At 36.5% G+C, this 25,193-nt stretch overlaps 1 protein-coding gene and 1 non-coding gene across 11 annotated transcripts in view; both read left to right on the top strand.

The window, feature by feature from the left end:
• Kansl1 (KAT8 regulatory NSL complex subunit 1) overlaps positions 1-25,193 on the top strand; it is a 193,887-nt gene that overhangs the window by 155,576 nt on the left and 13,118 nt on the right. For all 10 annotated transcript variants that reach the window (XM_048786350.1, XM_048786379.1, XM_048786384.1 and 7 more), the window contains 2 exons: positions 687-882; positions 18,649-18,820. In XM_048786350.1, the coding sequence (XP_048642307.1) occupies positions 687-882; positions 18,649-18,820 (368 nt within the window). The remainder of the gene's footprint in view (positions 1-686; positions 883-18,648; positions 18,821-25,193) is intronic.
• Positions 5,601-5,700, top strand: LOC125611543. The gene has a single exon (XR_007341748.1). It is a non-coding gene; the product is annotated as a small nucleolar RNA U13 (small nucleolar RNA).

The following is a 25,193-nucleotide window of genomic DNA, read 5'->3' as shown; positions in this document are numbered from 1 at the left end:
TTTGAAGAAGCAGAAGCTTTATCATGGATTAATATTTTGCATGCTTCCTACTATACCAATATATTTATGTATTTCTCTCTTATCTACCATGGTCTAAAAGGGCCTGGACATGGAGGGAAAAAAAATAGTATACAATTATTTTACATCATTATTATTGGTCCCAAATCTTAGAGGAATTCCTCAAAGAAGTTTACATAAATACCTCTGTGGTAGAACAGATTAATTCCCCAAGGCTGTGTTTGTAAATCTGTGTATATGAAGGTTCACAGAACCCTAAACAAATGAACAGTATATATCCCTAGAATTGAAGATTCACAGGTATGCTGATTCTAAGGCAGCTCATTAACATTTGCAGATTTCCATCATTTTCTTACCAGTTGTAATTATCAAGACTTTTTAATCACGTTTGTGTTGAGGAAAACCTAATCACAGGAACTTAAGATTACTTACTGACCTTTGTACTTTTCAGACATAATAGAGTAAATGTACACCAAGAACCTTATAAATAAACACAGACACAGCAACATACTTAGATTAGTGGACCTTATCCAGAAATGACCTGCTTCCGCTGTAGAGCACTAGTTTATGTTTGTGAGCATTTGCTAGTAGAGGAGGTTGGACCAATTATTAGAGGCTTTGTTTCCCATGTTTTCTAAAAAGTGAATATTTTTCCTTCCCCTGTGTAGTCTTCAGCCTGTCTTGGCAGACCATATTCCAGGTGACAGCTCAGATGCTGAGGAACAATTACATAAAAAGCAACGACTGAATCTAGTTTCTTCATCATCTGATGGTACCTGTGTGGCAGCCCGGACACGTCCTGTACTGAGCTGTAAGAAGCGGAGGCTTGTTCGACCCAATAGCATTGTCCCTCTTTCTAAGAAGGTCAGTACCAGAGAGATTTGGTCATTGTCAGTGAGCCAGGTGCTAAGAGGGATTAATTAATCTCATACCACCTTTGATTTGCTTAATTTAAAGGTTTTTCAAACTTGGCTAACAACCAAGATTTTCTAGAGAGCTTTAAAAATATACTAGGTTCCTGGGCCTTGTTTTCTAGAGAGTCTGATTCAGTTGCTCTGGATTGGAGCTGAAAGTTATGTTTTCAAAAAGCAAAACATTGTTAGGTGATTGATTCTTCGGCCAGATTTGGAGGAGAGTGTACTTTCTCACCTGCACCGTTTTCACTGAAAATGGCAGTGTTGAAGGCTTTGTCTTTAAAGACATGTTACTAAATGAATGTTTATCTTCACAAAGAAAATGAAGATTAATTCACAGTTTCGGGGAACTTTTTATTACTGATTCTTTAGTTAGCAGAGTTTGTACTCTTCTTAAACTAATAAAATAATACTCCAGTAAAATTGGTACTATGCAGTGGCCAAAAACATTGACTTCAAACATGATTCATTTTACTTTGAATTATGGTACTGCCACCTAGTAGTTTGGAAGATGTTAGCCCCTCTCACCCTTTCTCTTTTCCAAAACCTAAGAAAACTCATAAGATTGTTTGAAGATTGATTGATATGCGTATAACCTGCTTACTAGGGTGTATGGTTGATAAGATCCTAGTACAGAGTAGTTTACCACTTTTGATTTTGTTCATTCACTCATTCTCTGTGTACTTATTGAGCTACAATGAGCTAGATGTTTTCTGAGTATTGGGAATACAATACTAAATTAAAAACATAAAAATATTTACTCTCATGAAACCCATCAATTAATGAACTATATAATATGTCATATAGCATTAAATAGTGGGGCAAAAAATGCAACAGGAAATAAGAAAATGCTGGGAAGCTCAAATAAAGAAGTAGTTTGGGGATTAATTAGATCCTGAGAACGTACAAGACACAGAGCTATGAAAGATGATGAAGAAAGGGCTCAAAAAAGTGACACTTGAAGCAAAAAGAAAACCAAGAGAGCATGGTGGGGAAAGGAAGAAAGTGTTTCAGAGAGGAAAGTAGTGACCATGTGAGTCAGATGCTGTAGACAGTTTAATAATAAAAAGACTGACAGGGCCAGAGATGTTTTGGTGACCTTGATGAGCACTTTTGGTAGAGGGTGAAAAGGGGTGAAAGCCTGTTTTGAGTGGGTTCAGGAAAGAATGGGACAAAAAGAATTGAGGGAACCATTAAGAAAATCTTTCAAAGAATGTTGCTATAAAGGAGAAAGCAGAGTAGCCTGTTTGAAGGACAGTCTTTCTTAAGGGGAACTATTGTAGTTTATTGGCTGAGGACAGAGGAGGGGAATGAGAGACAGTTGCTGGAATCATTAATATGGACAGTGAATTTTCAATACTTGGTTTGCTTTGCATGATCACAGGCAGGAAAGTATTATGAGAATTGACTATCTGGCAGTATATTTCTCTCTGGTCTTTTCTTCAAACTATACTTAAATAACAAAATAGAAAAGAATATAATATTTGGCAGGATTTTTATATTGATATTTGAGTCTCTTGACTTTTTTATTCATAGTCATAAATCTGAATGGTTTTCTGAGAGATTAAAGAGTAATAATAAGAAAGCAAAAAAGGGGGAAAACTGTACATTACTATCAAATGTTAGGAAAGTAACTTTTTTTGTCTTGTCCTTGATGCTTTTAACAGAGTGCTTTCTCTCGTAACCTCATGGAAAATGATATCCTTCCTCTGTTTTGACAATTTGCCAGTCATGGTGTCATGACATCTAGGAAATGTTTTAAAAAAATAAATAATTCACAAAGAAGGTGTGGATCCCCCCCACCCCGCCGCCCCCAAAGTAGCAGACCTGATTCAGGCTTAAAAAGTCTTATACTTTTGAAGGTGCATAATAAAATTATTACTGGGAATGGTATGCCTATAATCCATTGGCTAGAGAATCACAAGTTCAGGACCAGCTTCAGCAACTTGGCAAGGCCCCAACTTAGTGAGACTGTCTCAAAATAAAAATTTAAAAGGGGAGAAGAGGGCTTGGGGATATGACTCAGTCTCCCTGCGTTCAGTTCCCAGTACCCCCATCTGATTAAATTTAATTAAAAAACAGTTGAGGCAAAGGGTGAAGAATGCCATTTTCTAAAACAGTCATCCTGACACACAAAAATTAGTTACACAAAAAATAAATCAAAGAAATAAACTGACTTTGGGTAGTGAACCATTTACGAGGTAAAGCAGAAAGGCTAGAGTTCTTCCAAAATTGGTGATAAACGCTTGCTGTGTCTCACATGGCTCCTTGCAGAATTCATCAAAACTTTCGGTGAGCAAAACAAAGTTTTTACCTTCATAGATCCAATTTTCTAATGGTAGAATTGGATAGCAAAGAAGTTAACAGATTATTTTCCAATATTGATTAATGCCAGTGAATTCACATTTATTGTGATAAGTTCTGCTTTTTGTTTCTGAATAAAAGGGATTCTGTTGAAATTTATGTACTTCTGGATTAATTCAAATTTTGTTTGTAATTCCTCCCCTGAAAAAGATACGGCTATAGGATATTTTTTAAATGTTTAATGTCAATATTACTGCCTGAACTTACATTTAAATATTAATATTGCATTCCAGAACCAAATACTGTGATACCCACTTGAAAAGGAACTCATTTCTTTACTGATTTTAAGGAACTATCAGCTTAGTTGAATCACAGTTGAAATGTATGTACCTTAAAGTTGAGATGTACATTAAGTGTTGGAACAAAGTATCCTGTAAGATGAACTTGTTAGAAATTAAAAAAAATGAGACCTAAAAGTAAGTAATAAAAATACTTGAGCACCTGAACTACTGATTTGAGTTTTATTTAGCCTCTAGTTTTAAGGGTTTGGGAGGTAACTATCATAACCTATTTTTTTATATTTAAGTTGTATTATGGACTCAGTACCTTTATTTATTTTTACCTGGTGCTGAGGATCAAACCCAATGCTTCACACATGCTAGGCAAGTGCTCCACCACGGAGCTACAGTCACAGGCCCCATAACCTATTTTTTTTGAAAGATAAATCTGGAGATAGTTTATGTTGGGAATGGATTGGTATAAGTGAGACTAGAGGCAGAAAGAGAGACTAACAATAGTAATCCTGAAGGAAATAATAGCCTGAGGACTGTAGAACTCTGAAGATGGAATAGATTTTAAAGGCTGTCTGGTTAGGACATAATAAGTAATATCAATTGGGAGGACACAGGTCTTTGAGAATGGGGAAATGTTGCTGTCTTGTGTTGGAAGGAGTAAAGCCCATGGATTTTATGGGTTACTTTTCCTGTTGCACAGTTTCATTGTAATGTTAGGACATGATTATAGGTTGTGTCTGTTATTACTGTTTATTGTGTTTCATCACTTTAGGGGTCTAGGATGGTAGATGTTAGTAAGTAAGCCAAATGAAAATTTCCTGGCCTACTGTTTCTGAGATAGGTGCTTGTAACTTAATCTAAACATTAGTTGAGATAATGAAATAGTAAAAATTTAAAAATAACCCCCACATAGTGTTACTTTATATTTTTCAAGTAAAGTTATTTAATAAATTAAGTAAATTATGGTACATATAGTATTTCAAGAAGGAAAGGGAAGCCAAGTGCAGCAGCACATGACTGTAATCCTAGTCACTCAGGATTCTGAGGCAGGAAGATTTTGAGTTCAAGGACAGCCTCAGCAACTTGGTAAGACCCTATTTCAAAAAAATATGGAGGGCTGGGGATGTAACTCAGTGGTAAAGTGCCCCTGGTTCAATCTCCAGTATCCTCCACCTCCAAAAAGGGAAAAGAGGAAAATGTAGTTTTATTAGTAATTCATTAATAAATTGTCGTTCCCAGCTTTACCTCGGACCACTGAAAACTTGTATATAGTCAGACAACAGTGTGAGTAAATAAATGGTTGAAAAGACTTCTTCTTTATACGAATAGCCAGTAGAAGAAATAATGCCCAGTTTATTAGTAGCATACCCTTGAAACTTTTGGATTTTCTTCAAATTTTTTAAAAGTAGTGTCTTCACACAAATTGTGTGGCAGTATTCTGGCATTATTTTAGAATTTTGTAGTTGTGCATTAGAGTATAAAGAGGATTGCTCTCTGTTTTAAGGCTGACTTCTGTAGAATTCCTTAGTCTTATTTTTTTTTCTTCATTAATCCTATCAGCGGTTTTTCTATTTGATTTGTTCTTTCAAAGATCAACTTCTTGGCTGTTAATTTCCTCCTGCCTTCTTGTGTTATTAAGTGCTTACTTTGTTTATTTTGGGGTTTTTTTTCCTTACATAATAATAAATCATTTACTTTTTCGATTTCTTTTGAGTGTTGTTTTGGGTAGTATTCCACAGCCTTTGATGTGTGAAGTAGTCTTGTTTTGGATGGCTTAAAAACTAAAAATAACAGAATCATTTCTGCCATCATTTTTTATATAAGCCTTGCTCTTTTTTTGCCTTTGTTTTATTCCTTTTCTGCTATTAGGTTAGTTGAATTTTATTTTCTTCTGCTTATACATTCCATTTGTATTCATTTAATAGTTATCCTTAATATGTGAAAAATGCATTTAAATACAGTACAAATTTGATTAGTATCTCTAGTTGCTCTTGGAACATATGGCTTTAAAATGTTGTTTTAACCACAGTACTGCAAAAATTAAAAAAGCCTTTCTAAAAATCTAATCTTGATCCTTTTTGGTTCATAAGTGTGTTGATTGGATGTTCATGCTGTCTGAGATGTGCCTCACTCTAAACCTTGTTACAACACTAGCACATACCCATCTGACAATAAAAAAGAAAGAAAAAACCTGATCTGGCCCTCCCATTATCTGTAATTTGTTGTTTTAGTCATATTATTTTTAAATCCCCAACCAAAGTAATTTATTTTAAAATTCATCCTTATTTACATTAACCAGCACTTTTACTATGTTTTTTCTTTATTGATTTTTTTAAAAAATAAATGATAGCAGAATGCATTACAATTCTTATTACACATATACAGCACAGTTTTTCATATCTACTTTTATTATTCTTGTTCATGGTTACTTCTTGTATTCTACTTCATTGTTCTAAATTGCTGTTTCTTTTTGCTCAATACATACTTCCAACAGTGATCTTTGAGCTGGAAAATTAATCTCTATATTAAAAACATACAGAATTATGTTCTGTGAGTATATACAAGTTTATATATGTTCATTTCCAGCACTTTGAAGATAATGTTTGCTTTCTGGGACCTGTTGGTGAAAATTCTGATAGTAGTTGTCATTTCTTCATAGGTTATCTAGTCTCTGCAGTAACTTAAGACTTTTAAAATCCTAATTTTGGTCTTATTTTTATGTTTTAGAATTTCAAGGAATGTATTTACAACTGTGAGTTCATTGATTTAGGATGCTGTGTATCCTCATTGTGAGGATTTGTCTGTTTTGAATTTAAAAAATATTTGAGGGCTGGGGTTGTGGCTCAGTGGTAGAGCATTTGCCTAGCATGTGTGAGGCACTGGGTCTGATCTTCATTACTACATAAAATAAATAAATAAAGATGTTGTGTTTATCTACAACTAAATTTTTTTTTTTTTTTTTTTAATTTTGAGTATTGGGGCTGGGGCTGTAGCTCAGTGGTAGAGTGCCTGCCTCGCAAGTATGAAGCACTGGGTTCAATCCTCAGCACTACATAAATAAAGATATTGTGTTCATCTAAAACTAGAAAAATAAACAAATTTTTAAAAATTGACTATTTCTTTAAAATGTTTCTTTTATGCTTTTTTTCTTTCTTTGGTGGGGGGGTCGTTTGTGGGTTTTTTTGGTATGAAATGCTTTTTGTTTTGTTTAATTTTGTGTGTGTATGCCAGGGATTGAACTCGAGAGAACTTAACCACTGAGAGCAACATCCCCAACCCTTTTTATTTTTTGAGACTAGGTCTCACTAGGTTCCTTACAGCTTCCCAAGCAGCTGGGATTATAGGCATGGGTACCTGCAAGGGTACTGGGTTTTAAATCCAAAAACTCTTTTATCACTGAACCACATCCCTAGTCTTTTTGAGATGGGATCTTGCTAAGTTGTTGAGGCTGTCCTTGAACTTGATCCTCCTTCCTCAGCCTCCCTAGTCACTGGGATTATAGATATGCATCACTGCCTCTGGCTGGTCTGGAACATCTCTTAGCTTGATTTAGCCGCTCTTATTCTCTTTAGTTTGCTGTTCAAACTGTCAGTTGAGTTTACTTTAGTCAGCGCTTTTCTTTCGTGATTTGTGTGTGGTAACTTTTAGAAACAATTTGTTTGCCTCGTTGGACAATTTTAATATACTTATTTTCAAATAGCTTTAAAGTCCTATTTTGTAGCTTCTTGAGGACAGGTTCTTCTTCTGTTTGCATCTGCATACTGCCTCTTGAAGGCCTGTATTGTGTGATTTTATAGTCTTCAACAGTGAACTCATGGGTCAGGGGAGTCATGTTTTCCTTAAGATTCTTGTGATACATGAGCTGTGGAAGTATCTCTCCAATACAGTTTCTCCTTATCTTCTAAAAAGACCACTGGAATCTAGATGAATTCAGATGTCATATTATTAGCAATGAGGTTTCTGGACATAAGCTGGTAATGTGAACTTGGAAACTTTTAGCTGAACATGGGTCAGGACTTTGCTTTCAGTTTCTTTCTAAGGTCTCAAGCTTCCTAGTCAGTTTTCTGACTGATAAATCAAAATTCTCTTGGTACTGCCCTGATATCGACCTCCTATTTCCTTGAGTAGGGCTGGTTGCAGTGCTAGGAACTAAACCTGTGGCCTCCTTACACATGCTAGTGAGACCTTAGCCACTGACCTACACCCCCTTCTTTTTTTAAACTTTGAGACTAGGCTAACCTTGAATTTGGCAGTCCTCCTGCTCAGCTTCCTGAGTAGCTGGGATGCCCCACCATACCCAGCATCCTTTTTGGTTCATAGAAACTTTGGCAATATGGTGAAGCATATGGACTCCTCATAACACATTTTTAAAGCATTTTCTTTCTTTTTTTAGTTGTAGGTGGAGAACACAATACCTTTATTTATTTATTTTTGTGTGGTGCTGAGGATCAAACCCAGTGCCTCAGACATGTTAGGCAAGTGCTCTGTCACTGAGCTCCATCATAACACATTTTGTTTAAAAATGCATAAAGTAAAATATATTGAATTATTGAAAGGAAACCAAATATGTTGAAATGGTTATTTAAAAAATATAAATATTGTGGCATAGTAACGTGCACTTCTTTATTGATGATTTAAATAAGATTTAGCTGGGTGCAGTGGCAAACATCTGTTATAAGAGGCAGGAGAGTTACAAGTTTGAGATCTGCTTTGGCAACTTAGTAAGAACCTGTCTCAAAATTTTAAAAAGGCTGAGGTAAAGTGCCCCTGAGTTCAGTCCTCCATATGATCAGTCAGTTAAGCAGCAGGTATAATACTGTCAAAGTTTCAAAGTAATGATGAACATAAAGGTACTTCTAAGATATGTTACCACTGTAATATGATAGGTAAATCAGTTTGGAAAGCTCTTCATGCCATAGTCACTGCTTGTGTTTTATAAAACATGTATAAAAGACTTACAAGTCTTTTCTTCCCCCGAACTTTGACCAGGGAATCTTGTAAAAGTAATACTGAGTAATCATATTCATGAATTATTAGGATTCCTAGAGAAATATTTTAGAAAAACTGCTTTTTTTTGTAATTTTACATTATGTTTGTGCATTTAGCAACACTGAAATGAAAGTTTCAAGATAACTCTTTCCAGTATTTTCTATCTTAAAATCTCATCCTGAAATTATATCTAGGAATAGTAGGTATTCAGAATTATACTAGAATAAATATAAAATATAGAAACTTTATTTCCAATATTAACTTACTATTTTTAGATATAGTCTAGTTTTCAAGAAAATAAACTAATGGTCAAATGATTGTACATTTTCTTTCAGTATTTAATATATTTATATATATTGCTTTCTTTTCTGTGCATATTTATTTTAATTGTATATACTTTGGAGGGGGGCAATTACCGGGAACTCAACCACTGAGGCAGTCAGTCCTGTTTTATATTTTATTTATAGACAGGGTCTCATTGAGTTGCTTAGCACCTTGCCTTTGCTGAGGCCAGCTTTGAACTCTTGATCCTCCTCCCCAGCCTCTGGGATTATAGGCATGCACCGTGATGCCAGGCGCGTGTGCATATTTTTTACATCAGTAAATGAAACATGGCATTTTAAATGAAACATGTAAAGTTATGGTATAAGTTATTTAACCATTACATTTGATTTTAATATTTATTTTTTAGAAGTAGTTGGACACAATACTTTTATTTTATTTATTTATTTATTTGTTTGTTTATATGTGTTGCTGAGGATCCAACCCAGGGCCTTGCACGTGCTAGACGAGCGCTCTACCGCTGAGCCACAATCCCAGCCCCTGATTTTTAACTTTTCTATATATGGTGGGCTGTGAACATTTGACTCAGATTTTGAAATCTTTCCTGACACATTCCATAATTATTTTGAAGTACTTTCTTGTGGCTCTACTTCTAAAAACTATTTACCAAAGTAAAAGAATCTAATATTATTGTTAATTCTTGTATACTGCCAGTTTAGGCTATTTTTAGATTAAAGCATGGGGCTGGGATTGTGGCTCAGTGGTAGAGCGCTTGTCTAGCACGGGCCGGACCCGGGTTTGATCCTCAGCACCACGTAAAAATAAAGACATTGTGTTGTGTCCATCTACACCTAAAGAATAAATATTAAAAAAAAAAAAAAAAAAAGATTAAAGCAGGTAATAACATCTCTGTTTTTGACATTATAAAAGAATAGTCTATTCAGATTTCTAGGATTCTCTCATAAATGAATTTATTTATTTTTCTTTTCCCTCTCATTACTGATCATTGAACCCAATGGTACTTTACCACTGAGCTTTATCCTCAACCCCTATTTTGTTTTATTTTACATTTTTTAAGACATATATATCACTCAGGTGCCAAGTTAATAAATGATTTTAAAGTTTCTTTGACGCAAGATTCAGATTCCAGTAAATTATGTCTTTTAAATTGGGTTTTATAGGTTTTCTCTTTCTCTCTCTCTCTCTCTCTCTCTCTCTCTCTCTCTGTAATTTAAACATTTTTATGATATGCTTAGATGTGGTTTTGTGTTTTCTTCCTGCTTGAGTTTTGTAGAGCTTTTTAAATTTGTGGCTTGGTAAAATTTTAAATGAGTTTTCACACGAACTAGACATTATCTCTTCATATATTGCCTTTGCTTCATTCTCTTTCCTCCTCCTAAGACACTGATTACAAGTGCATTGGACATTATCACAGTACCCTGTGATACATTGTTAGGTGTTTTCTATTTTTCTTAACATTTCTTAATTAATTTTTGTATTAACCAGACTACCAGTTCTCTTGTCACAACTCTTTTGTTGCGTCTGTGTCACATTCTGAAGTTTCTGTTTGATTCTGGCATATATGTATGTTTTTATGTGTATATTATTTTCTGTGTATTTCATTGAACTTATTAAGTATTTGTTTATTCAAACATTTTAAAAATCCCTTTTATGCCAACTCCAAAATCTGGGTTACTGGGGCTCTGTTTCTTTTGTTTTCAGTACTGTTAGATATTGTAAATTTAAAATATTTTACAAGCAATGGTGTTTTTATTCAGTCTTCACCTCGTTCTCCTGCTAGGCATATATAATGGGGCTGAAAACCTTAGTCCATCTGGGGACTGAGCTGCGTTGTGACCAGATTAGTTTTGATAAAGCTCTACCTCTGGCTCATTCTTGGAATATAAAATTATTTCCCATGCCCACTTTCAGCCAACTGAGCCCATTATGTTGACCAATGTATCCTGAACTCTAGTTTTGGTCTCCTTTTTAAAGTGAAACTGCCAATCTAAGGGTGTAGCTCAGTGTTAGAGCACTTCCCAGCATGCATGAGGCCCTGGGTTTGACTTCTCTAGGAGCTCTGTCAGTCAAATGAGACTGCTGAAGCCCTGTTTTCAGAGACAGATTTCTCCTTAGCTTCTTAGCTTCCTACCTTTCATAGCTTCACAGTTTGCCTTGTAAAGATGAGTGCCTGGCATTGTCATGCTTAGTTTCCTGTCCTCTCTTTTCACTGGAAATTTGGCATTTAAACGTACAGTGGTATATATAGTAACCTGCTGGCCTCCATGCGGGGGATTGAACCTAGAAGTTTGCAGATGCTGGGCAAGTGTTCTACCACTGAACAGCCCCAGTGTATCTAGCAACTTTTATTGAGTGCTGGGTGTTCGATTTGAACTGATTGTAATTTATGATATCTTACTTTAAAGGGGCTTTGTTGGCACAAAAATGATTTGTCCTTAGTTGGGGCAGGTGAGCAGTAACCTGTTGAGTAGTTTAGTTCCATACCTAACAATGATCTTTCTTGAATACGCCATACTACTTTCAACGTTGAAAGTCCTGCCAGCCAGTATTCACTCTGGAAACCATTAAGCTCAAAGCTCTCCAACTGCTTTTTGCCTGGCCTGTACATGTGCTTCTAGTGTTCACAACACTGAAGGGGATCTTACAGAGAGTTCTGGAGCTTTTTTTTTCTGTATAACTTCTTGACTGCTGCCTTGCAGTCTCCAGTTACCCTAGTTTCTGGGAATTTGTTTCCTCAATTCATGAAACCCTCATTTTCTTCTTGGAATCCCTTTCCCTACTCTGCATTTCTAGAATGTGCTTCTAAGGTGAAAGTCAGAATTGTTATGGAAGCCACCCATTTGTTTTTCAGTCTTAACATTGTCTGTGGTCCAGTTTTCTAGCTTATAACTAAAAGGTACATTTGGTCACTGTTACTTCACCATGGCTAGAAGCAGAAAGTCCTATGTGTTACGTTGATGTAATGAAGCCTAGTAACTTACCCAAGGTCACACAGTTAAGTAGCAGTCAAGGTTCAAAACCCAGGCAGTTAGACAGAATAGCCTTCATTTTTACCACTACATATTGCCCCACATTTTTTTTTAAGGTTCAAACATGGTGTTGTTTTATATGGAATTTACTTTTGTGTGAAGCAAGAATCCAACTTTTCCCCCCTAAGTGATGAGCCCCTAGTTTATCTGATCCATTTATTGAAAAATCACCTTATATGCTTTAGGCTGTTTAATTCTTTTTTTTTTTTTTAAGTATTTTTTTTAGTTGTACATGGACACAATATCTTTATTTATTTGTTTCTTTTGTATGTGGAGCTGAGAATCAAACTAGGTGCCTCACACATGTGAAGCAAGCACTCTACCACTGAGCCACAACCTTAGCCCAGTTTAATTCTTGAGCAGATTATTTTCTTAGTTACTTATTGGTACTAAGGATTGAATCTACCAATAAGCCACATCCCCAGCCCTTTTTATTTTTTATTTTGAAGCAAGGTCTCATTGAATTATGGAAGATGTCCTTGAACTTGTGATCCTCCCCCCTCAGCCTCCCAAATCACTAAAATGATAGATGTACACCACCACATCAGGCTACAGACAGATTATGTTAATTACCAGTTACTTTACATTTATTCTTCCAGGTTTTGTTTTTGTTTTATTATGAATCTTTTTTTTTTTTCCTATTGGTACATTATAACTACATACAGTAGTGAAATTTGTTTTTACGTATTCATGCATGCACACAATATTAATAGAATAATCTTGTCAATTTCAGTTTCCTGTACCTCCCCTTTTCTTCTCTACCTCCCTCCCCCATCTTTCTTCTACTCATCTCCCTCTATTTTCATGAGATTCCCTCTCCCCTTTTATTCTCCCCTTTTTCATATGACCATTGACTTTCTGAGTTTGGCATATTTCACTTAGCATGATGTTTTCCACTTCATCCATATTCTTGCAAATGACATAATTTTATTCTTTTATGACCAAATAAAACTCTGTTGTGTATATATACCACAATTTCTTTATTCACTCCTGTGCTGTTGAACCACATAGATTGGTTCCATAACTTGGCTATTGTGAATGATACTGCTATAAATGTGGTTATTGATGTATTGCTATAGTATGCTGACTTTAATTCTTTAGGAAAAATACTAATGAATGATACAGCTGGGTCATATGGCGGTTCCATTCCTAGTCTGAGGAACCTCCAGACTGATTTCCAAAGTGGTTGTTCTAATTTACAATGCCACTAACAGTAAAAGCAGTCCTTTTCCAACCTCATTTTCTATTTATTATTATTATTATTATTCCCAGCATTTATTTATTGGTACCAGGGATTGAATTCAGGGGCCTGTTTTCCCCAGCCCTATTCTGTTGCTTAGCACCTCACCTTTGCTGAGGGTAGCTTTGAACTCTTGGTCCTCCTGTGTCATCCTCCTCCACCGATTGGATTACAGGCATGTGCCACCGTGCCCGGCCCGGCCATCAGCATTTATTATTTATTGTGGGGGTTTTTGTTTCTGTTTTGCTTATTTGCTGAGGCTGGCTTCCAGTTTGTGATTGTCCTTCCCAAGTTGCTGGGATTACAGGCATGCACCACACTCCTGGATTATTGTTTGTATTTGTGGTGACTGCCATTCTAACTGGAGTCAGATGAAGCTTCAGTGTAGTTTTGATATGCTTGCTGTTTATATTTTTTTTCTTTTGAGAAATATCTGTTAATTTCATTTGCCAATTTATTGTTTAGGTTGTTCGGTGTTTTGTTTTGTTTTGTTTTTAGTTCTTTATGTATTCTGGATATTAATCATCTGTCAGAAGAGGAGTGTTGGTCCTGCACTTTATTGTAACAGTTGCAAAGTTGACTTTTGTGCAAGATGAGAGATAGGATCTAGTTTCATTCATCTTATATGGCTTTCCAGATTTCCCAGCACCATTTGTTTGAAAAGCTGACTTTTCTCCAGTGGGTGTTTGTGGCACCTTTGTCAAGAATCAGATGACTGTGCCTGCGGGTTTGTCTCTCTGTCTTCTGTTTTATTCTTTTGTGTGTCTCTTATGCCAACACCATGCAGTTTTCATTACTGTAGCTCTGTAGCGGTATTTAAAGTGAAATATTGTGATGCCTCCAGCATTGCTTTTTTTTTTTTTTTTTTTGGCTTAGAACTGCTTTGGTGATAATGAGTCTTCCATTCTTCCAAATAAATTTTGAATTTTAGGACTGTTTTTTTTCTAATTCCGTGAAGAACATTATCAGTATTTCAATGGGGATTGACTTGAAATCCTTTTGGTAATATGGCCATTTTAACAATATTAACTCTGCCTATCCGTGAACATGGGAAGTTCTTCTGTATTCTAGTGACTTCCATTTTTTTCTTCAGTGCTTTATAATTTTTATCATAGAGGTTTTGCACCTCCTTGGTTAGAGTTTTTCTTTTTTTTAAGAGATTATTGTGGGGCTGGGGATGTGGCTCAAGTGGTGGCGCGCTCGCCTGGCGTGCGTGCGGTCCGGGTTCGATCCTCAGCACAACATACAAACAAAGATGTTGTGTCCGCCGAAAACTAAAAAATAAATATTAAAAAAAAAAACTCAAAAAAAAAAAAAAAGAGATTATTGTGGACCAGGGCTGTGGCTCAGTGGTAGAACATTTACCTAGCATGCATGAGCACTGAGTTCAATTCCTGGCACCATATACAATAAACAAATAAATAAAAGGTGTACTTTGTTAAAAAAAAGAAAGAAAGATTATTGTGAATGGAATTGTTTTCCTAATTTCCTTTTCAGCAAATTTGATATTTTTAAAAAATATTTTTTGTTGTAGATGGACACAATACCTTTATTTAGGTTTTTTTGTTTGTTTGTTTTTAATATAGTACTGGGGATCAAACCCAATGCCTCATGCATGCTAGGCAAGCTCTACCACTGAGCCACAACCCCAGCCCTCATCAAATTTGTTACTGAGGTAAGGGAAAGCTGTTAAGTTTTGCATATTCATTTTGTATTCTGTCTTTCAGTTGTAGTTTTAAGATTATTTGTTTAAATTCTTTTTTACTGCTGCTTTCCCCCTCAAACCTAGTTCAATGTTTTAGATTCATCTTTAGAATATTAGTATCTTTAAGCTTTATTGTGCTTTCTTTTGAGGAGCTGGGTGGATGAACCCACTGAGTTACATCCCCAATTCATCACATGAACCCCCTTTTTTACTTTATTTTAAAATTTTGAGGCAGAGTCTCAATAAATTGCCCAGAGGGTGAATATGGAAACAAAGTTCTCAAAGTATTGAATAAGTTTTTAAATTTGTCATGAGACAGAGTCTCAATAAATTGCCCAGAGGGTGAATATGGAAACAAAGTTCTCAAAGTATTGAATAAGTTTTTAAATTTGTCATTTCTAGCATGTGTTTTCTATTTTTACCTTAATTTTAGTTTTTCACTTACATATTTTAGAAATACATATTATTTAAAATAAGTGTTCACTTTAAGAAAGTGACTATTTGAATAAAAAGAACTGAGGTAAGAGAATGACCATGGAGTGAATGAGGAAAAAAGCCAAGTGCAAATGATCTGGAAGTTTGTCTGCCATACTGGAGAAAGGTAGCAAGGAACCAGAGTAACTGGTAGAGTGGGCTAGGTGAGTATCAGGAAATGAAGTTGAAGAGGTGATAGAGGTGAAAGATAGTTTAGGGCCCTCTGTAAGAACCTGGGCTTTATTTTTTATTTTTTTGAGATAGGTTCTCACCAGGTTGCCAGGCTGGCCTTGAACTTGGGAGCTTCCTGTCTTTTAGCCTCTTAAGTAGTTAGGATTATAGCATGTGCCACAGCACCTATCCAGGAACTTTGTCTTTGAATACTTTTTTTTTTTTTTAGTTGTAGAGGGACACACAGTATCTTTGTTTTTTTTTTAATATTTATTTTTTAGTTTTCGGAGGACACAACATCTTTGTTTGTATGTGGTGCTGAGGATCGAACCTGGGCCACACGCATGCCAGGCAAGCGTGCTACCGCTTGAGCCACATCCCCAGCCCCACACAATATCTTTGTTTATTGATTTATTTTTTATGTGATGCTAGGCAAACACTCTATTAAATTTTGCCAGGTTTGGGATTTGTTATCCTTTTCTAAAAGGACTATAGAAGCCTTTCTAATTTCTTTATACCAGTACTATGTCAAAACTATTCATTTTTTGCTTAGATAGCGAATATTTCTCCAGGTTAGCTTGTACAGACTTAAAAATGACTACAGTTGATTGTTTCATTTGTAATAAATATATATAGCCAGTTTGACACATAACTAGTGCTTTTTTTGAAGAATTTTAAAATTTTGTGGGTTTTCCCCCCTTCTTTCTCCTTACAACTAGTCTTTCAGCTATTCATATAGTAAATTGTTTACCTGCTTCTGAGGGTGAATATGGAAACAAAGTTCTCAAAGTATTACATAACTTTTTAAATTTGTCATTTCTAGCATGTGTTTTCTCTCTAACTTCTATTTTTACCTTAATCCTAGTTTTACTTTGCTATTCTTGCCATGTTCTTTTTTAAAAAATTTTTTTATAGTTATACATGGACACGATATCTTTATTTTGTTTATTTATTTATTTATGTGGTGCTGAGGATCGAACCCAAGGTCTCACACGTGCGAGGCGAGCACTCTACCGCTGAGCCACAACCCCAGCCCCTTGCCATATTCTTTTCGTACCCACATGTGTTCACTTTTTACTTAAGGGATATGCCCTAGCCTTGAAATAATGTTATTGTCCCATATGGAGAGCTCATGGTATCATGGGTTAGTTTATGAGGGGGAAAAAAAACCCATATTGCTCTTTCAGTGTTTTTTTTTTTTTTCTTATTTAGATATTTGGTATCTTAATCTTTTTCATATTCATAGTTTTGGTATGATTTTTAGATCCTAAAGATCTTCCCAAATCCTCCCATTTATCGATGATGTGATCTGGTTTTCATACCTGCAAACATATTCTCCTCTCTGACTCTCCAGAAAACCAGTTAAATAGGGTTGCACAGGATAATTTTTCCCAAAAACTGTAGAAATTAATATTGTCCTACATAAAAATATCATATTTAGTTAGTGTCCTTTCCTTTCAGTGGCATCTACAATTGCTGGTTAACTAGAATCTTCATTTCATTTTGTCCATTCTAACCTTCAAGAGACCTTCTTTGCTGGTCTGTGTGGTTGCTAGAAGGAGGCAGTTGGATGGAGAATGTTTTTAAAGATTCCATTGTTCTTAAATATTTACTTTCTCCTATACAAGTCCATAAAGGGAAGCCACTTTCAGAGAGTATGCTGGAAATGAATGCAGCTGCAGCAGATGTTTTTGCCAACAGAGATTTGTGCTACATTTTTGTCTTTATTATGTTATTGCCTTTGCTCCTGGGATCCCATCTCATAGTGCCATTCTCTAGGCAGGTTGTTTCTTCTAGGAGTGGTATTACCCAGATGATTTTGAGTTATGCTTTGGTAAATGCCAGGCTTATTCTTTATAATAACTACAGTATAGGGATCAACATGACTTCAACTTTTCTCCTCCAAGCCTAAGATGATAAAGGCACTGGTTTTTGTTTTGTTTTGTTTTGTTTTTATTTTTGTTTTTAGCAGAATTAAGTCGTGGGGGAGGGGGGACATGGTAATAGGGATTGAACTACTGAGCCACATCTCCAGGCTTCTTTTAATTTTTATTTTTAGTTACAGATGGATATAATACAATTATTTGTTTTATTTTTTATGTGGTGCTGAGAATCAAACCAATGCCTCACACGTGCTCTACCGCTGAAACACAACCCCAGCGCCCCCCACTCCCCTTTTTTAAGGCAGGGTCTATTGAGTTGCACAGGGCCTTGAACTTGATCCTCCTGCCTCAGCCTCCAGAGTCACTGGAACTATAGGCATGCACCCTGCACCCAGCTAGAATTAAGTCTTTTGAAGACTTAAATTAGTTCATATTTCATTCCAGACTTTGCTGGAGAGATTGTTTATTTTGCCCTCATATACAAAGGAAGCTTAATGAAAATAATCTCTGTCCCCTTAGAATTAATACAAAGACTATGAATAAGAACACTCAGGATACAAAATTTATTTTGATTACTTAAGCATGAATCTTTTAACAGTGGGTTTTAGGCTAGGTTAAAGAGAATTTAATGAATTACTTGTCTCCAGAAATATGCCACCTTGTATGGGATTACCTGAAAGTTTTAAGGAAGAAGTATAAAGACAAAACGGAGGTAGTTGGTAATTAAGGGCTTCCATGTGGATGAAGTTGCTAAAAAGAATAAATCCAAGTCCTGAGAATCGGGAGCCTACTACTCGCCTTGGTAGACAGTTAAACCATCAGGTGGTCCAGATGTGATGATGCATACCTGTAATACCAGCGACTGAGGAGAATAAGGCAGGAGGATTTCAAGTTTGAGGCCAGCCTTACAACTTAGCAAGGCCCTGTCTCAAAATTAAAAAGGCTGGGAATGTAGTTAAGTACTAGAACACCCTGGTTTTGGCCCCCAGTAACACAAACACACAGAACTTCAGGTGATGAAACTATGCAGATATTGTAAACTGTTTTCAGCACAATTTCAGTATCTTTTGAACTATTACGGGTTTGATATCTAGGCAAACAATTAGGGTGCCAAATAATTGGATTTTATTGAAAAGAAAGTTACCTTAATCACTTTGAAGGTCAGTGTGTTCCAGAGACATGGAAATGACTTAACTAATCAAGCATTCTCTTAACAGTGTCATATCGCTGTCTAACAAGGTTTCCTGAATCTTTGGGATAATGAGTGGGAATCTTGGTTTTTTATCAGATGCTGAATTATCAGAATTTTGTTTGGCTTTTCACAGGTTCACCGGAACAGCACAATCCGCTCTGGCTGTGATGTGAATCCCTCCTGTGCACTGTGTGGTTCAGGCAGTGTCAACACCATGCTTCCTGAAATCCACTACGAAGCCCCTCTGTTGGAACGCCTTTCCCAGTTGGACTCTTGTGTTCACCCTGTGCTAGCATTTCCAGATGGTAAGAAAGACCACAGAATATAAAGTCTAATGAATGAGACTTAACGAAGGTTTCAGCTCAGGTACTCACTCTAAATGTACCACTTCCCATCGGTCTTCAAACTTTGCAGAAAGGGTGCGATAGATGCGCCAAACCAGTATGTGACACTAAAAATATTGCAGCTTGCTAGGGAGTTTTCCCATTCACTGTTGAGTGTCTGGGAGGTGCCTGGGTTCAGTTGCCTCCTACCTCTAGTAATCTGGTTCTTTATAGCTTAGTTTATCTTTAAAAATATGTTCTTTGTATGCACCATGATATAAAATAGAATGGGCAGCATTGTTCTTGTGAGTGTATTCATATTGGTGTGTATGTGAAGACATGACATCTTTCCAGTGTGTTCATCAGCATGGATCCTTAGTGTTGGCATGTATTGTTTTTCTGATATTTACCTGCCTCTGATAAGTTTCTGTGTCTATCAGTTCTCCTTTCCCACCTCCCTTTTCACATCTAGCTCCCTCCAGTATGTTAAAAGACATGCATTCCTCTTGGCCATGTTGAGCCTCAGTGTGGTATGGGTCTTGTTCCAGAGAGTATAAAACTTAAAACACAGAAGACAACAAATAAAGGGAACATTTCTAAGAGTTCACAGCTCCTAAATAATAATCCCGGGATGGGATGTAGCTCAGTGCCTCAAATTTGCAAAGCCCTGGATTGACCCCCCGGTTCTCCCTTCCAAAAAAAAATTAATAATAATAATAATTTTAATCCTGGGAATTAAATTTACAAGATGGGTGGGGATATAGTTCAGTGCTAGGACATTTGTTTAAGCATGAGCAAGGCACTGTGTGCAAGCCCCAGTATCACTGCAGGGGTTTGGGTGGAGTGGCTAGTTTTTATTTAAAAAGAAAAGGAATGAAGCCAGTCATGGTGGCACACACCTATAATGCCAATAACACAAGAGGCTGATGCAGAAGAACTACAAGTTCGAGGCCAGACTGGGCAGCTGAGTGAAGACTCTGTCTCAAAGTAAAACTTAAAAAAGAAGCCGGTAATGAATATAACTTACTGTAGAACACTCCTAGGTTCAATCCCCAGTGTGTATCTCACACACACACACACACACACACAGACTCCAAACAAAAAATAAAATCAAGTTGGTGTAGACTACAATTTATAGTAAGTTTGTGTAAGTCAGATTTTGACCAAAGTCTTGGTGGACTAATGGCAGGTTCAACAGGAAGATTTTTTTCTCTCAATTAATGAAAGTAAATATATTTACTTGCCAAAGTATTAACAAAATGGTTTTAAAGCATTTGTAGTATTCTAGAATATACAACCTTTATTATAAATTATCTGAAGTGATCTTTTTTTAAAATTGCATTTTAAATAGTACACAAACAAAAATATTTGGAAACCACTGCTCTGGATAGTGCTTTTGTAATCTGGTATGGATTCACTGACTTTCACATAATGTGCTCTCTAATCATCACCATGTTGGGGTTGTTTTTTGTTTTGTTTTGATTTTGGTCTTGTTTGTTTGTGTTCTTTGTTTTTCAGTACTGGGGATTTGATCCAGGGCCTACACATGCTAGGCAAGTGCTATATTCACTGAGCTATCCCCAACTCCATATTTATTTATATGCTAATGGCGCATATTATGGCTATTTATTGTATTTTATCTTCTCGAGGATTCAGATCTGTGTTTTTCATGTCATCTTTCATAACATTTCACAAATAGATTGCACCTTTCTGAAAGGAGAATAACTGAAATAGGAGTTGAAGAATGAGAAAAGATTGTAGGATTTATAAATTTTACATGATATGAGAAAAAACATGGAAACAAGTGGTTTATAAGCTTAAAAGGGCAGGTGGTAGGTAAATATCTTAGGCTGTACAGGCCGTATAATCAGTGTCAGTTTATGTCACAACTGCTCAACTGACATTTTTAGCACAAAAGCAGTTATGGACAAGATGTTAAAAAAGGGAGGCCAAGTAGTGTTCCAATAACTATTGGAAGCAATAGTCATTGCCAACCCCCATCCTTAAGAATCCCCCTTGTAATTGTCATTTGATCATTAAAGAACTGTAATCTCCTGTTCTGTGTGTGTTCTTCAAATGAGTGAATTCTTTCTTGGCTCCCAAATGCTGTAGCTACAAGGAGTTTTGGCTTTTGTTACCAAAATCCTCTTTGTCAAAAGGAAGTGGTATAATATTCCTGCTGCCACATGATGACTTGTAAGAGTAGGAAAATTCAGAAAACTTGGAGCACATGGATAGCAAGATAAGAACCATAATGAGTAGGAAATGCCTGAACATTTTCCTTTGAACTTCATATTCAAAAGTCATTCACTTGTCCCTTTAAATTATAGATATTACCACTTCCATTATTATTTGTATAGTATTTTATGGTTTAAAAAGCACTTTTCTCATATTTGTCTCATTTGCTTCTTTCCAAAGTCTTGTAATTTTATAGATCAAAGAATGCTTAGTGAGATGTGGTGGTTTATCCAAGACTAAATGGCTGTAGAATTCAAACTGGGAGTCAGCTAATGCCTCTCCTTCCTCTCACTATATTCTGTGTTCCTTCCCAGAGAAATTATTATGAAAAGTCAGATTTCTTCCCATTTCAAGATTCTGACTCCAGACAGAGCCTCCAGGAAAACTGGAAAGCATTTTCTTGAGTTATTCTTTGAATTTATTTATTTATTTATTTTTATTTTGGTACCAGGATTGAACCCAGGGGCACTTTAATACTGATCTATATCCCCAGCACTTTTTGAGACAGGCTTTCACTAAGTTGCTAAGGCTGGCATCCTCCTACCTCAGCCTTCCAAGTCCCTGGGATTATAGGTATGGGCCACCATGCCAACTACTTTCTGAATTATAGTGTTGTATGGTCTCAAATTTGAAGACCAAAAAAAATCCAAAATTGTACTCAATGAAAATCCCCTAATAAGCATGTTAATCATTCCTTTGTCAGTAGTGTAACCATGTATAACTGTTGATGGTCTCCCCCAACTCGCAAGCAAATATGCCTGAGCCACCTGCCTCACATTTCTCATGTATTTCATCACTTAGCATGCTATTAGGAGGAACTCGTTCCCTGTTAATATTTTCTGCCCTACTTACTACGTCATACCTATATGACTACCGCCCTTCTGCCCTCCCTTACACTTCACCATACCATTTCATTCCAAGCAGTAGAGTCAAGAAAGAAAATATTTTAGAGCACCTCTTTCTCTGATCTTTATCATTTTCTTGCCTCTAAATACTGCTTGTGTGTATGTTATTCCTCCCCTATCTGCTATCTCCTTATATCAAACACACAAAACACACAGACACACACACACACAGACACACACCTCTCCTAACTATAAATCTGGGGTTGGACAAGAGAGTTGGCCAGCAATGTTCTATTTATGAAAGTATAAACAAAAACGTTTATAAATTTTACCATCCTGAGTAGGATACATGAACTGTATTTGTCTATGGGTTCGTTAGGTCTCCCCAGGTTATTTCACATAATTCTAATTATCCTATTTAACATTGTTACTATTAGGGTAATTTTGCTTTGATGTGAATAAATGCCATATTCAGAGCACAGTCTATTTGTAAATGAACGATTCCCAGAGCCATAGAGACGCCCAACTCCTGAGGGTACCATTCATTTATATTTTATTTGAATAGCACCCACAAGGCAGGGTTGTGCACATATGTAATCTCAGCAACTTAGGAGAGCAAGGTAGGAGGATCACATGTGTAAAACCAGCCGTAGCAACTTAACATGATACCTGTCAACAAAAAAATAAAGTAAAATGAAAAGCACTAGGGTTATGGCTCAGTGATAAAGTCCTCCTGGGTTTGATCCCAGTACCCCCACCCCCAAAAAGCACCCCCTGAAGTATTGGCATTCCCTGTATTTCACTGTATAGCATTTAACTACACTGAAGACAACTCATCCTAGTACTGTGGTTCCAATTCTTGTGCACTAGACTTGACTACTGGTCTGCCCTATTGTAGCCTCTTCTCTAGGAGATGTTTAAAAATGGCAGAATTTCCAATTTTGTTTTTCTTAAGGTTAATTTTGCTTCATTCTTTAATTCCCGTGATGGTTACATTCATATAAACCTCCCATATAAATGTTTCCATTGAATTTCTAATCGCTCCATTCATTGGATATCTGTTGGGATTTCTTCCTCCACATTTGGAATTGTTTAAATGTGATACTTAGCTATATTCTGTAGGGCTCTGTAACAAATTTTAAGCAGTTTTACAAATGCTTCCTAATCAGTTTGTACGGTTGCTGTATCACAGCCAGCTGCTATTCTGGCCTAGAGTTCTCTCTCTCAACCTTCAGTGCTCCATTCATTGCCGTTAAGGGCATCTAGATAAGAAATTTAATTGGATGGGGTGGCTTAGACATGGTATCTCAAGTCTGTAACCTCAGCCATGTGGGAGGCTGACAGGAGGATTGCAAGTTTGTGGCCAGCCTGGGCAATTTAGGGAGAACTTGTCTCTAGATAAAAGGGGTTGGGGTGTACATCGATTGTATAGTCCCCTGGCTGTGGAAGTTGGAGGAATAGAGTGTAATAGCCTCTTAGTATTCAAGCAGAAGTATTGTTTCTTTATCAACTTCCTTAGTAATTAATTAATTCCTATTTAGAAATGTAGAGGATGTATAACCTTGGGGGAAACAATGTAACTTTTAAGTTTGTAAAAAGGGGTTATTAAGGGCATCATCTGCTGACCAGAAGTTCTTTGCTGTTTTGAGAGTTTGCCAAACTGGGCCTCTGAGGCTACTACAACTTCCCAGCAGAAGGAAGAAGTGAGCTTACAAAATAAGACTTGTTTAAGAAAATGGTTCAAAGTAATGAGTAGAACTGTCCAGTGAATCATAGAATACCAGAACCTGGTAGACCTGCAGTCAAGGTTTGATTTTGTTTGAGGAAATAGTAACTTAAGGTGGTATTAGTAATAGTTTTATTTTCCTATTATATATCTGATAAGGAAACCTCTTCACTTAATAACACTTTAACCCCAAGTACAGGTATAGAATGTGGGATGTCCTCTAGCTGCGTGGATCCCTGTTAAGTGTTTTTTTCGTTTCATATTCCTTTCAGTTCCCTTCTCCAGCCTGTTTCAGTTTTTTTGTTTTGTTTTGTTTTTTGGTTCCTGAGATTGAACTCATTCAGGGGCACTCAACCACTGAGCCACATCCCTAGCCCTGTTTTGTATTTTATTTGGAGACAGGGTCTCACTGAATAGCTTAGCACCTTGCTTTTTTGCTGAGGCTAGCTTTGAACTCCTGATCTTCCTGCCTCAGCCTCCCCAGCTGCTGGGATTATGGGAACCACCATGCCTGATTCACATTTTTAACAATAGCTATTTGGATTTAACTTTTTTTTTTTTTTTTTTTTTAAGAAGAATTTGAAATCTAGTCCATTGTTATTTTTAGTATGACCAGGCCTCTCATTTCCCTATGTACCCTTTTTTCGCTGGCTTCATTTTCAGGTTTGGGAGAGTTGTGACTGGGGTGGGGGAAAAAAAACAAAATCACTGTGCTTTTGGTGTCCTGTTACATATATACACTCCTTTTTCCAAGTGGAGGTATTCATCTTCTGACAAAGGGGTATCTGGGCATATGCAGAAAGTGTCCTCCCCTTCCCTGAGCTTTCATTATGCATTCAGGCTGGAGCCCAGCTTTCAGACTGTTGTCCTACACTGGGTACTTCTTAACAATGCTTTATTTCCCACACACCCCTTTTCTCAGCCTGGTCTGAATTAGAGCAAAGAACTTTTACCATCGATACTTCTAAATTTGATTCATGACTAATGTGTTATTTTCCTCACCCCTTTTTAATGTACAACTGGTTTATTTTTAGGAATTGGTATAGGTGAGTTTGTTTTTATATGTGAATGAGAAAGAATGATTTGGGAAATTTTTTTTCAGAAGATTGCACTGTTCTCAGTTATTCTCTTTTTTTTTTTTCTTTTCTTTCTTTCTTTTTTAAAGGTATTGGGGCTTAAACCCAGGGGCACTTAACTACTTAACTACCCGAGCCATGTCCCTAGTCCTTTTTGAGACAGGGTCTCACTAAGTTGCTGAGGCTGGCCTCAAATTTGGATCCTTCTGCCTCAGCCTCCTGAGCAGTTGGGATTATAGGTATGCACCACCATCCCTGGCAGTGTTACTTTGTAACCTTAGACAGAGTTAATTCACCCTGATTTTGTTTCCTGTCTTCAAAATAAGCATAATGATGCTCACTTCATGGAATTGTTGAAAAGGTTAGTGATACACACATAATATGCCTGTCACATAAGAATGGATTCAGTGATGGTAATTTATTCGTCTCTTCCCTGACTCCCTATCCTGGTTCTAATTGAACACATCCTT

The sequence above is a fragment of the Marmota marmota genome, unplaced genomic scaffold (assembly GCF_001458135.2).
Source record: "Marmota marmota marmota unplaced genomic scaffold, marMar, whole genome shotgun sequence".
NCBI lineage: Eukaryota > Metazoa > Chordata > Mammalia > Rodentia > Sciuridae > Marmota > Marmota marmota.
The sequence above is the reverse complement of the archived record's forward strand: the minus strand, read 5'-3'. Positions and strand labels throughout refer to the sequence as shown.